At 31.3% G+C, this 13,311-nt stretch overlaps 1 protein-coding gene across 3 annotated transcripts in view; it reads right to left on the reverse strand.

Annotated features, from left to right (window-relative positions):
- Graf (GTPase regulator associated with FAK) overlaps positions 1 to 13,311 on the reverse strand; it is a 123,052-nt gene that overhangs the window by 28,944 nt on the left and 80,797 nt on the right. For all 3 annotated transcript variants that reach the window (XM_067047662.1, XM_014420177.2, XM_067047661.1), the window contains 3 exons: positions 6,738 to 6,860; positions 906 to 1,173; positions 681 to 831 (listed from right to left, as the gene is read on the reverse strand). In XM_067047662.1, coding sequence (XP_066903763.1) covers positions 681 to 831; positions 906 to 1,173; positions 6,738 to 6,860 — 542 coding nt within the window. The remainder of the gene's footprint in view (positions 1 to 680; positions 832 to 905; positions 1,174 to 6,737; positions 6,861 to 13,311) is intronic.

The raw sequence follows: 13,311 nt of genomic DNA on the forward strand, positions 1-13,311 counted from the left end.
TATATATATATATATATATATATAACTAAGGATAGATCAAAGTTTGCGGTTATAACTATTTATTGATTTTTTTGCTTATCTTCTTTTTCATTGTCGTTATTTCATTTTATACTTTTGACAGATTCCTGCAAATGTGTATGATCAACTTGTTTTGCAGTACATCTGCGATTTCATTGGGATAGGAAGTAGAGAGAATGATCCTTTAGAACGCTAAGAGATTATCGCTAGATGGCTGCTGGACTTCTGTTGTGTAGCTAAAATAAAAGTTTATTACCAGCTTTTTTTTTTTTCGTGTGTGTGTGTGAGCAGCACACCGACCAGAAAGTCCCCAACACAATCATCAGGATGAAGGATTCTATTATCCAATGTGTGAAACTTTATATAATAATCAAATTAAATGAAGTTGCCTTAGAATTTAAAATGAAAGTAGTGAGAACATTAATAACTTTCAGAAGAAGTGGAGCTTCATGAAAGAAACATGTATAACTATAGTTTTATTATGAATATTACTTGAATATTTATATTATTGAATCATTTGACCTAAGAATTGAATAACAGGTAAACATGTAATAATAATGTGCCATAATGCAAGTATAAATATAAGATATGTATACAATTTGAAATGTTAAAGCAATTATGAAATATTATAAATTTATGAAAAGATAGTAAAATCAACTTACACATTTTTCTGATTCAATGGGAATTTTAAACAATGCTCTTGACTTTTACGAATTGTGCTCTTTTGCAATGAACTGGTACTGGCATCTCGAGGAGTCAGTGAAGATACACTTTCATTTGAACTACTGGTACTATTCAGGGGATCAGAAAAAACTAAAACAGAAATAAACCATAATAAAACATAAAAAAAATTGAGTAAAACAAAATAATAAAAAAAAAAAATTTACATCCAGATGAACCGTAAATATTATGTCGAATATCTTGAGGACTCGGGTATACTGAATGAGGTTGCTTAACAGGAGAAACAGATAAAAGGTTTCCTTCAGAATAAGCTGAAACATTTGTTGTTGTTCTTGGAAATCCAGTGCCTCTACCTGGAGAAGAGTTAGCATAGTGATCTTCTGAAGGATTTACAGATGTGGTAACATTCATTAATGAGGAACTTAAATTAGAAGCCAAGGGCCCTGTCCCATCATAAAAAGGTTTACTGACAGCCTGAAATATGAAACACTATTACTTTAAATGAAAAATAAGAACAAACTATAACTTTAGTATAAAATTATTTATAAATGGAATATGCCGGATGCGGTCAAATAAAACTCAAATAGTAATAACAATTTTAATTGAGCCAACGTTTCACCCCATGTTGCAGGGCTTCGTCAGGGCTAAAAAAGATACTAACACTAACATAAGTAAAAAAGTAAATGGAAAATTAAAAGGGTATACAATGAAACATAAAAATTAAATGAGAAAATTAAAAGGTTATAAACAACAAATGAAAACGGAAATAAGAACAGATAAAAAGAAGAAATATAAAAGAAAGTACAAACTAAGAGATGGAAAAAAGGGAATAAGATTAAAATCAAGAATAAAGGAGTAAAATAAACAGACAGAAAACGTACCAGATTGAACCATTTTCATTGGAAGGAGTGGGGATTGGCAGTTAACTACGTTACATTTGAAAATAGTTTTAAAGTAAACAATGTAGAAAATTAAAGAAAATATTAAAATTGGGTAAACAATAAATGATAATATGCATAATAGGGGGGGGGGAAGAAATTATATATTTATAAAAAAAATTATAAAGGTAGGGTCAGGTGGGGTAATTGGGAACGAAATATGTATGTTTCTCTTTCTCATTACCATTGCGACCATGAAAGGTGTATTATCACCTTTTTTTGTGCATGAACTTGTTAATACACACCTCAATCAACAATTCTACTAGTCGAAAGTAAAACTAGGCTTTTTAAATGCCCTAATTTTTTGCCTTCTCAAATACCCCACAAATTCCCAATTACCCCATAGTGTAGGGGGTAAATGGGAACGGCTACTACCCAACTATAAAAAACGTCTCATCTCGGAATCCATTCACATAAATTTAACAAAGAATTCCGTCAATCATTAAGTTGGTAAAGACTGCATCTCCATGACATACCGATTTTACCTAATGAAACCTCCATAATTCTTCTTTTCTCTAGGTTCCACATTTCAGAAATCCACTTTCCTGTCATGTCTTTTATTCAGGTATTATTTTCTAAATTCTCACTCCATAATTATTTTATTATACTTTATAGTTACTATCCTTTTTTTTTCTTCTATATTTATGTATCTTATTTTTATTTATATTCATATGTTACTTCCAGCTTTAGTGTACTTACATTAATTACTTTATTATTAATTTTTACATAATTTACATACCTCTGTACCCCTATTTATTTGGTATATTGTCTTTCTTACTCATTTATATTCATTGTATTTCATTCTTTTAACTTTATTTCTTCTCTGTTTTCTATCCGTGTACATTTATAACTTTCTTTTCTTTTTTTAATATTTAATTTATTCCCCTCTATTATGTATATTATCATTTATTGTTTACCTAATTTTAATATTTTCTTTAACTTTCTGACTGTTTTCTTTAAAACTAATTTCAAATGTAACGTAGTGAACTGCTAATCCTCACTCCTCCCAATAAAAATGGTTCAATCTGACTTTGACTTTATCATAACAGGTACATTTTCTGTCTGTTTATTTTCTTCCTTTATTCTTGATTTTAATCTTATCCCCCTTTTTCCATCTCTTAGTTTGTACTTTCTTTAATATTTCTTCTTTTTATCTGTTATTATTTCTGTTTTCATTTATTGTTAATAACCTTTTAATGTTCTCAATGAGATGATGGTTGACCGTAGATATATGAGAGGAGAAGATGGTCAGGGGATGCAGTCAGCAGAAAAAACACAAATAAACAAAAGATTATTTATTTGTGCCGACGTTTCGACCTGATTTTCAGGCCTTCATCAGGGTTATAAAAAACAAAAAGAGATAACAACCATCATTCAGAGAATAAAATAAAAATAAAATAAATAATAGAATATTAGTTGGAAATATATATAACATTGAAATGGAAATATAAACTAGTTGATTAATAACTATGGAATATGACAGTAGTAGATTGATAAAGTTATTATTTTACACATATAAATGTGAGTAATAAATAAATGATACAGTGGGTAAGAAAGTTATTTTGAGTAAAATAAAAAATGTATTTAGTTACATTGTTGAGTACAAAAAATTAGTTAAATTAAGAATATAGCTTAAGTTAAAACAATATTTAAAAAAAGTTAGAACAAGGGAGAAGAAGAAATATATGGAGACTAGGAAATGAAGAAAGTAGGAAATATAAGATATGAGAGAAAGAACTAACAGTTAGTCACATGAATGAATAAAGTCTCTCTCTCTCCCTCTCTCTCTCTCTCTCTCTCTCTCTCTATATATATATATATATATATATATAAGAAATATATATATATATATTAAAACAATGTTTTAAAAAAGAAGAAAAAATATGGAGAATAGGAATGAAGAAAATTTTGTTATTTGTTATTCTTTCTTTTGTTTATGTGTTTGTTATATATATCTTATTTTCTTCATTTCCTATTCTCTATATTTCTTCTTCTTTTTAAAACATTTTTTTTTATATACACCCCCTTAAAATATGTTTTTTTTTTTTTAATATCCATTTTACACACCCACTATATATTTATTACCTTTTAGGCTCTCATGATTTTTAATTTAACACTTTTTATGTGTTTTACTCTCTTATTAACTATTTTATCTCCACCCTTTACTAATTTGTATTATATTAGCTTTTTGACCATTTGTTTATCTAACGTCTTTTGTTGATCTGCACTCTAGCAACATTCCCTGCAATTTAAAACAGTTTAGCCAGAATATCTACCTATAACTGTTAGTTCTTTCTCTTGTATCTCATATTTCCTACTTTCTTCATTTTCTATTCTCAATATATTTCTTCTTCTCCCTTGTTCTTTTTTTTTTTTTTTTAAATATTGTTTTTACATATGCTCTATTCATAATTTAACTAATTTATTGTACTCATCTATATAACAAAAAAGTTTTTAATTTTACTCATCAATATAACTTTCTTACCCACTGTATCATTTATTTATTACTCACATTTATATGTATATAAATATTAACTTTACCAATCTACTACTGTCTTACTTACATAGTTATTAATCAGCTAGTTTATTTTCATTTCATTGTTATGTATATTTCCAAAATTGTTAGTCTATTATTTATTTTATTTCTATTTTTTCCCCTGAATAATGGTTGTAATATCTTTTTGTTTTTTTAAAGCTCTTATGAAGACCTGAAAATCAGGTCAAAATGTCGGCACAAATAAATAATCTTTTATTTATTTGTGTTTTTTTCTGCTGATCACAACTAAACCCCCCCCCTGAAAAACGTTTTTAATTTTTGTGTTTTTTCGCTATTCAATTAAGGTGTATAGTTTCAACCATGAATATTGAAACTGGTCCATCAAAACAAAAGTCTGAACGTAAAAAGGAAATGAGAGAAAACCCAGAGTCTAAGGATTTATCCATCGATTCCGATGTGTTTGCTGAGATTTTAGAAATAAATAGCAATGATGATTTTAGTGGATCTGACAGTGACAAAAATTATTCACCATCTGATTCGAGCAGTGATAGCGATGAAGAGGTAAGGATTTTTTAAGATAGAAATCTCATTAATAATAATCCTACTTCGATGCAAGATAGTTTGTGTTCTACAGACAGTTCTGGCTTAAAAACTATACAGTTTACAGAACGTATGCTTTATAAGAAATGCCTGAAACATCTAATCCAATTGATTACTTTACTCTAATTGTTGATGATCCTTTCATAGAATTTACAGTCAAGGTCAAGGTGATGTGTCAACCAATAGTAAAAGAATCTAGCCGAATAACAACATGGAGAGACCTCACTACAGAGGAATTCAAAACATTCCTTGGTCTGCTTTTACATACAGTAACAATTCAAATGAATACTCCAGGATTATTGGAAAAAAAATTGGCTATTTAATTTACCTTCTTTTGCATTCTAATGAAATTAAATATGACCCTTTTAACAATAAAATGTCAACTATATATTCGCCAGAGAAATAATAATCTTTGGACAAATCGAACCATTGATCGACCATTTGGCTTGGAAGGTTGGTTATTCACCAATTTATCAAGGGCAAACGCTAAAAATATGGAACTAAGCTCTACATCCTCGCTGAACCTGATAGTGCAGTTATAAATTTCAAATTTATGGTGACTCAGGATGAGAATGGATGAAAGGGACACACTACTAAAGTAGTATTAAAATTATTGGAAGAGGCTGGACCGGGGACATGCGGTCTACATGGACAATTTTTACAATCCTTATAATCTGGCAGTGGAACTTTTAAATAAAAACACATACTGCACAGGTACATTAAATAAGTTGAGGACTGGTACTCCATCTGACCTGGTGGTGTCCACATAGAAAATTGGAAGGACAAACGTCAGATTTTATACATTTCAACAGTGTTTGACGATGAACTCTAACAGGTCACAAATAAAAGACAGCAAACTGTACTTTAGCCAAAGTATATTATTAATTATAATAAATTCATGTCTGGAACAGACTTACAAGATCAGATGCTATCTATCATACCATCCATGCAATAGAAAAACTCTGAGATGGTACAAAAAATTTTCATTCACGTCTTAAAAATGAGTATGGTGAATAGCCATCACCTATTTAATAAGTTCAGTGGAACCAAATTAAGTTTGTATGATTATAGACTTACATAATTACAATTACTTTTAATTGTAACATGATTACTTGGAATTATTAGAAAAAATAGCAACTGAATGTAATTGTAATTAATGTTTACCCAACTCTGCTTTCATGCACACATACTTCACTCTCTGCTATATTAAATTAAATTAATATGGAAACAAAAAGATTTAATCTATGCAAAATGTGCTTGTTTGAAAAAATAAATAGACTTGAACTAGTTTACTAAATTAATCTTATACTAAAACATTTTGATAATCGACTCTTATGTTATTGAAATTTTCTGAGTAACTATTTAGAATATTTAGAAAAAAAAAATAGTTCTTCCAACAAGTACAATGTAGTTTTCTTACTTCCTTTACTCTTAAATTGCAATCTTTTTACAAAACACGATCAGATCCATTATAAATATTACAAAAAAAAAAACAAAAACTAATTTAAATTGGAAGGGAAAAATTATTATACTATTATTAAATTACTATTATGTCATTGATGATACAGGAAGGAAAGGCTGAAAGCAGTATGCCAGAGAATGTTTATAAAGAAATCTGATTAGAAACAGAAAATTTTACTACTGAATGAAGATTATTAGGAAGATATTTTCAATGTTAAAGAGATGGATGAAGGGGTAAATGTTTTAATACAAAAACAACATGTAACAATGAGAATTTGTTTGATCTCAGAAATATGAACAGAAAAAAAAATTGTAGGTAAATTTGAAAGTTATAAAAAAAAAAAAGGAGGCTTAAAAGTAAGTTACCAACATCTTATTTCAAAGTAATGATGTAAAAAATCAAACATTTCCATTTGATTAAGTTAGAAGAAAATCGTAGATCAACTATTGGAGTACTTGCACAAAAACCTATAATATTTTAACACCATATGGAACATTAAAACATAAGATAAATTTCAACTAAAAATAATAAATTTCAAGACCTGAGATACAACTGATGCAGGATTTTGGTGATATTTATGGCGTGGTACAGGCTGAGGTTGTTCTGAGGTTGAGGAGGATTGTTCAAGCGCCTGTTCCAGAGGTTCCGGTTGTGTCTTGAAAATCTAAAACAAAGAAGCCAACTTTAATTATTGTGTTTATCACTGTATCAGAATAAAGATTTTAAAGTTTTTTCACATTTTAAACTATGGATTAAATATTAATTATATAAAGTATTTTTAAAAATTATGAAATGAATAATGATGAACAATGACAAAAAAAAATTAATAAATACATAAAACTTTTCCAAATCAATTTGAGAGGACAATAAAGGGAAAGGGTAATTTCTCTAAATTTTTATCCCAGAAGAAATTCCAAACCAGTTTACTTTTTTTCTTATTCTTGTTGAAAACTTCAACTGCCATTCAGTTTAATCTCCACCCCAACCAATATATACATATATTATGATCATTTTGTTTTTTCTTTAGATAGTTTAATCTACCTGCCTGAATATAGTAGTTGTGCAAGATAATATTACAAAGCAATAATTGGTCAACCAAACAAAATCTTCAAGCCATGAACTGCTCAACAAAAGATCTAGGGATCTTCTAGATGAGATTAGCAACATTTTGCATAGTTTGGTTCCATGTACGCGACCTTAAAGTTCTTAAGCTGCTATATGCTATCAGAAGGGCAAATTCTTCTTTCCCATACATCAGTTAAGTCTATAATGGAAATCTATATCGCTACAACCCCATGAATGGTCAGGGGTTCAGTATTTTTTAAAGAAAGTACTGTTTATTGATTAATGGTTAAACAAGAAGGTGATTTGTTCAAGATAACGCTTAACTGCCAGATTTTTCCCCAATATGGGTACCAAATATTTAGAGGCTAGGTCGACCACGGGAATGACTTCGGTGTATAGTAACAGAATTAATAATTATCTGCCACAGATCGATTCAAACATGTGTCCTTGGAGTTAGTAGCACAGTGTAAGTCTATAATAGAAGTTAATATTAGATTCAGCTTAGGGCGAAGAACTCAACATTTATACATTATTAAAATATTTCTGATCAGTTTACAATACATGATCATACAAAAAATGTAATAATCTCTAATAAATGCTGCAAATAATACATATTGCTTTAAGAATTTCAGAGGTTTATTAAAAGCATGATACTATGATACTGTTTCATAAGATTGTCTGCCATACATTTTCATTCTCAATTAACTGCTCTAGAGCTTTTTAATGAATTAACAAGAATAATGGCCCAGGGCTGATCTCCTTGGAAATAATGATATTTAATTTAATCTTCAAGCAGTTTTAGCACTAATTGCAACACAAAGCCATGTATACTATTTAAGTAGTTTCAGAAAAAACAAAAAGAAATCATGAAAAACATGCCCTAAAATCATGCCTTTGATGCTCTTCAAATGGCTATTAATTTTATAATTAAAAGCTAATCAATTGCCATATGAGAAGGCTATCATGTATTAATAATAAATATAGTTTATAATTTACGTTTTTGGGAATCCTTAAATTTTCTTTGAATATATGTGGAAAAAGAAAAAGAGGACACCCACAACTGAGATGGGAAGACAAGTTTGAAGCTGAATCACAGAAACTCCTGGGAATGAGGGCTTGACAACAGAACAAGTTCTGGAAGATACACAGAGAAGAATGGAGGCAGTTAAGGCTAAATGTACCGATTTTTAGTAAGTTTTTTTTTCAAGAGATGGCAACACTTTTGGGGCAAATTTACTTTTCTTCTCATTTGAATACGGAATAATAAATTTCCTATCTGTAAACGGATTTACCATCTAGAACCCCATAGAAGTTACTGAAATTGGTTCATTAATTTATGTTGTAATTATTTTGGGATTTAAAAAATTTATCTTTGTTATTATTTGTAAATCAAAAAAAGTGAGCTTATAGGCACTTGACCACAAGCAAATAAAACAAGTCTGCTCAAACAGATTCATTTTTGGTAGCATAGGATGATCGTAAAGAGAAAAATACGATTTAGGATTAAAGCCGCGAGATTTGTAATTGCTAGACCAGAGGAAGTGGCAGCTTACCTCCACTTCTCTAGACGTTGATGCTACGAGAGCCGCAATGTTTGTCTGCTTGAACTATGTATTTCCATGCATTTTTAATATTTTTTTTATTTTTTCACTAATACTAAAGTGGAATTCCGAAATAAGAATATGACATTTTTTAAATTAAAATAATTTTAATTTTAATAATAATGTTCTTAACTTTTTTCTTTAGGTAAATTTTGATTTCCTTGTCAAAATATTTCATTGCTAAATTGATCATAATTTACCATTGTAATCACTATATTGTTTTGTTTTTTTTCTCTCATATTTAGAGAAATAAAAAACGAAAATTAAAAATAAGTGTTGTATCGGATAATATTTATGAGAAGAAGATAGTTGGAGGTGCGGTCAGAGAATAACACAAATAAGTTAAAAAGCTTATTTACTAGTGACAATGTTTCGGCCAGAATTTATAGCCCTCATCAGGGCTACGAAAAAAAACAAGATAACAACCAGTGAATAAAGGATATATAGAATGATTAAAGTAAATAATTATACAGAATGATAAAAATATAGATAGAAATAATGTATTGAAAGAAGTGGGAAATAAAAGGTATATATAGGTAATTAAATATGTGAGTAAAATAACATAATTAATAAAATAAAAATGTAAAGTTATATAATGCAAAGAAACTTTGAAATATGAATAATTTAATTCAATAATAATTTTAAAATGGAAAGAAAATATACGTAACTAATGTAATATGTAAGACAAAAAAAGAAGCATAGAGAAACAAAATATAAAGTTAGTAAGACAAAGAAGTAATTAGTAAATAATAATAATAATAATACTTTGTATTGTGTGTGTATTGAAAATAGACGATAAAAGGAGAGATCAACAAGTTCAAAAATAATAAACAAATTTCGTAAAAGCAGTGAACATTACAATAACATAAGAAACATACTAAAATTTAGTTCTGTCGGGTTACTAATGTCTAACGACCTGATTAATCTGGGATTTAATAATTCAGGAAGTATTAATTACATGTATTTAAGAAGGAATATAGAAAAAGGCGAGTCAATGGAGGTAAATGCCCAACAAGTTCAGAGGAAAAGCCTTCGGCAGAGACTGAGTGGATCGTCAAGTGAGTCGGTATAAGAATCGAGAAAGCATGTGGAGGCGAGGACAAGGAAGGAGGAAGGAAGACACGTGAGATCTGAAGAGAATGTAAGCAGAGAGGCGACCACTATCACAAACAATCACGTGAAAGGGTAGCAGGACGGTCTGCTTATTATCCGAGTGAACGGAGGAGTAAGCTGTCTGATGGACACGAGCAGTTCAAACACAATTTCTTGTAGAGAAGTACTAATTAGTGGCGAGGGGAGGACACTCCAAGTAAAGGTTTGCAAATGTAAATTAATCACAGGGGAGGATCATGCAGTATAGAGGATAGGACTGGGTAAGTGGGGGCTAAAGGGGGCATTTCAATAATTCATGTAGTGAGTATGATGCTTAGGGATTATCAGGTGATTTATAAGTGTGATCTTTTAGAGAAGTGGCTGCTAAGATAAGAGTGGGGGCTAAGATAATAAAAGAATAGTAATGAGAAATGGAATATTAAAATCGGACGAAAGAAGTGCAGATGCCAACAAACAACAGCAGACGGGAAGGTGCGAGTAGGGGCAGTAAAGCAGGTGGAGAATTGGACGCCATTACAACGGATTTGACATTATTTTCTTTAATGAAGAAGAGGTATTGAGTTCAACAGAAAGGAAGGTTCATGAGATTCCACTAAAGCAAGAAAGAGAGAAATGTGTTAGAAGATACCCACAGGCACTCCGGAAGAACATAAGAGACGAAATCGAAAACTTTAGAAGACAAGAGTTCATTGTAGACAGTACGTCACCCTATAATAGTTCATTGTGGGCGGTATGGATGAAGCCTACGCCAGGTGAGAACGGGGAGACATATAGGGTGGTCATCGATTAACGTAAGCTCAATGATAATACCGTCGCTGATAAGTATCGGATACCGAGGTTTGAGGATATCTTTCACAGACTAGGAGGGGCTAAAATCTTAAGCACCTTAGACGTGAAAGTAGGGTATCACCAGATTCGTATGCACCCACTAAGAATTTAGGAGAATACCGTTTGGTCTGAAGAACGCGAACAATACATTTCAAAGGTTAACAGACGAATTTTTGAAAGATATAGATGAAACAGTATGCCAGATTTACCTGGATGACCTCCTGGTGTTTAGTAAATTGGTTACAGACAATGTGAAACACTTAAAGAGTGTTTTTCAGAGGATGCGAAAATTCGGACTAAAACTATCTCGAGAGAAGTCAATGATAGGACAAAAACAAATACATTTTCACACATCATATCTCAGGAGGGGGTGAGATCGGGCCATTGAAGACAATATAAGAAATTGTATAATCAGCAGCAGAAGGAACATTTCTTGACTTACAAAAGCAGTTCACGCTCACGACAGACACTAGTGAGTACGCGCTGGGAGCAGTGCTGTCACAAGAAAGTGAGGTAAGGTATCACACAGGCAGAAGCACGTTACAGTCTTTGAATGAGAACGACTGGGTTATATATTATTATTGATAATAATTATATATCATATTATAGACCATAATATGGTCAATAGAGCATTCCCAATCCTACTTGTTCGGGAGAAGATTTAGGGTCCAGACGGACCGCATTCCCCTCCAATGGGTGGGAATCGTCGGCGATAATTACAAGGTGGAAAGAACTGTTGAACCAGTACAACATGGACATTATGTACAAACCTGGCAAGAAAACATTGTAGCAGAATGGCTCTCGCGAGCAATAATGGTAAACACAGTAGAATATGACCAAGGGAAAACGTCTGGAATTGGAAGGTAGTTTTTGAGGGAGTGGACTACGGAAGAAGGACAGCAATCGGCCTCACCAGAAAACCAGAATGGGTAGGAGACGTCCGCAGAAGAAAGTTCAAACGACGAAAATGGGGGAGCTTGAGGAGATTATCAACAACAAGAGGTACCAGATTATTTGGAAGACAAAAACGACGGGGTTGCTGAAGATAGAACATAGCAAGTACGGCAGCAGTATCATTTTGACTATCTGGTCACAACCGGGTGTCAAAGAGGATCAAATCTGTAGAGAACTAAAAGAAGCATCCAACCCCGGTAAGATTTACTATTTATGTGTTGGAAACGCGACAGTATGCGAAAAGAACTAACTGCTATGGAGAATGGAAAAAATTGGCATAGATCGATCGTTTATTCAATGCACGTTGATGGTAGGCTCACTGAGATTCAGAACATCAAAAGGAAGTGTTGGCGTATCACCAAGGAAAAACTAATCGTCATGGGCTGAACTAGACTTTACAAGCATTACGGCGCAAATATTTCTGGTGGGGCAGAAAACGCACAATTCAGGAGATGCTTGGGAAATGCGAGGTGTGCCTCAGTACGAAGTATGGTCGGCACTCACTCCGTGCAGCTCAAGAAGAGACCTCTAGCGCGAACACACCGCTAAGCGACTTACAGGTGAATTCTTTCAATATTCTATAATATATTACGTTGTAGTACCTTACAAGATACGCTTTTCAAAAAATAAACAAACTTCATCTTTCGGTATTAGACATTTGAGCAAGTTACTTATTTTTTGATTTTCCGCAGTCAAAATATCAACGATACGATTCACAAGGAAAACATTAGGTTTGTCCACTAAAACAAATAGCTTTTATGCATATTCCTCACAAGCTTACTATATTAAAATACAACAAATAAAAACAAGAAATAAATAAATAAATTAAAATAAAGATGTATAATATTTAAATAATAATTATTTTTTTATTTTTCCTATTGCCACATTGATTATTTTGTAGCCAGATTGCATTGTGAAAAATCAGAGATCATTTCGTAGATCTAAAACTCGTTGCTTAGGTTAATAAAAGTTGGATTGCAAAGTATAGTCTGTGGTTTGAATATTCAGGTTAGATTTATATGTACAGGGTTTCCTGTACGTGTTTACCAATATACCAGAAAAAGACTCGGAAGTGAAATTCTAATAGACAAATAAGGATTGTTATCACGAAATAAGTGTTTCATTGTTGTGTCCCTTTCTTTTCATAATTTCTCCAAGTGGAACAGACAAGTAACTTAGTTTGAAAAATATTTGTACTTCTAAAATTTATTCTAAAACGTTTCTAATTATAATAAATTTAAAGAATTATTTATTTATTCTTCTATAACTTATTTTTTGAAAGTAAGAATCAGACAATAGTTGTGGATAATTATAAAAAAAAAATAGAACATCTGCTATGTATTGACAATCCGGGGTATTATTAAGGTGTTTCATCATCTGCCCCTATACCTGGTCAGGGTATCCTTCTGGGAAGCTTTTAGCATCCTCAGATGTGAAAACATCTGTATTAAGTTTGTCACATTACCAGAGGCCCCTGAGAAAATTAGATTGGCTAACCTTTTAAGTGTTCTAACAAAAATGATAGTTTGGGACGAGGGACCAGAATCAAATTAA

Source organism: Halyomorpha halys, unplaced genomic scaffold, assembly GCF_000696795.3.
Source record: "Halyomorpha halys isolate HHAL.00 unplaced genomic scaffold, Hhal_1.1 Scaffold262.1, whole genome shotgun sequence".
NCBI classification, from domain to species: domain Eukaryota; kingdom Metazoa; phylum Arthropoda; class Insecta; order Hemiptera; family Pentatomidae; genus Halyomorpha; species Halyomorpha halys.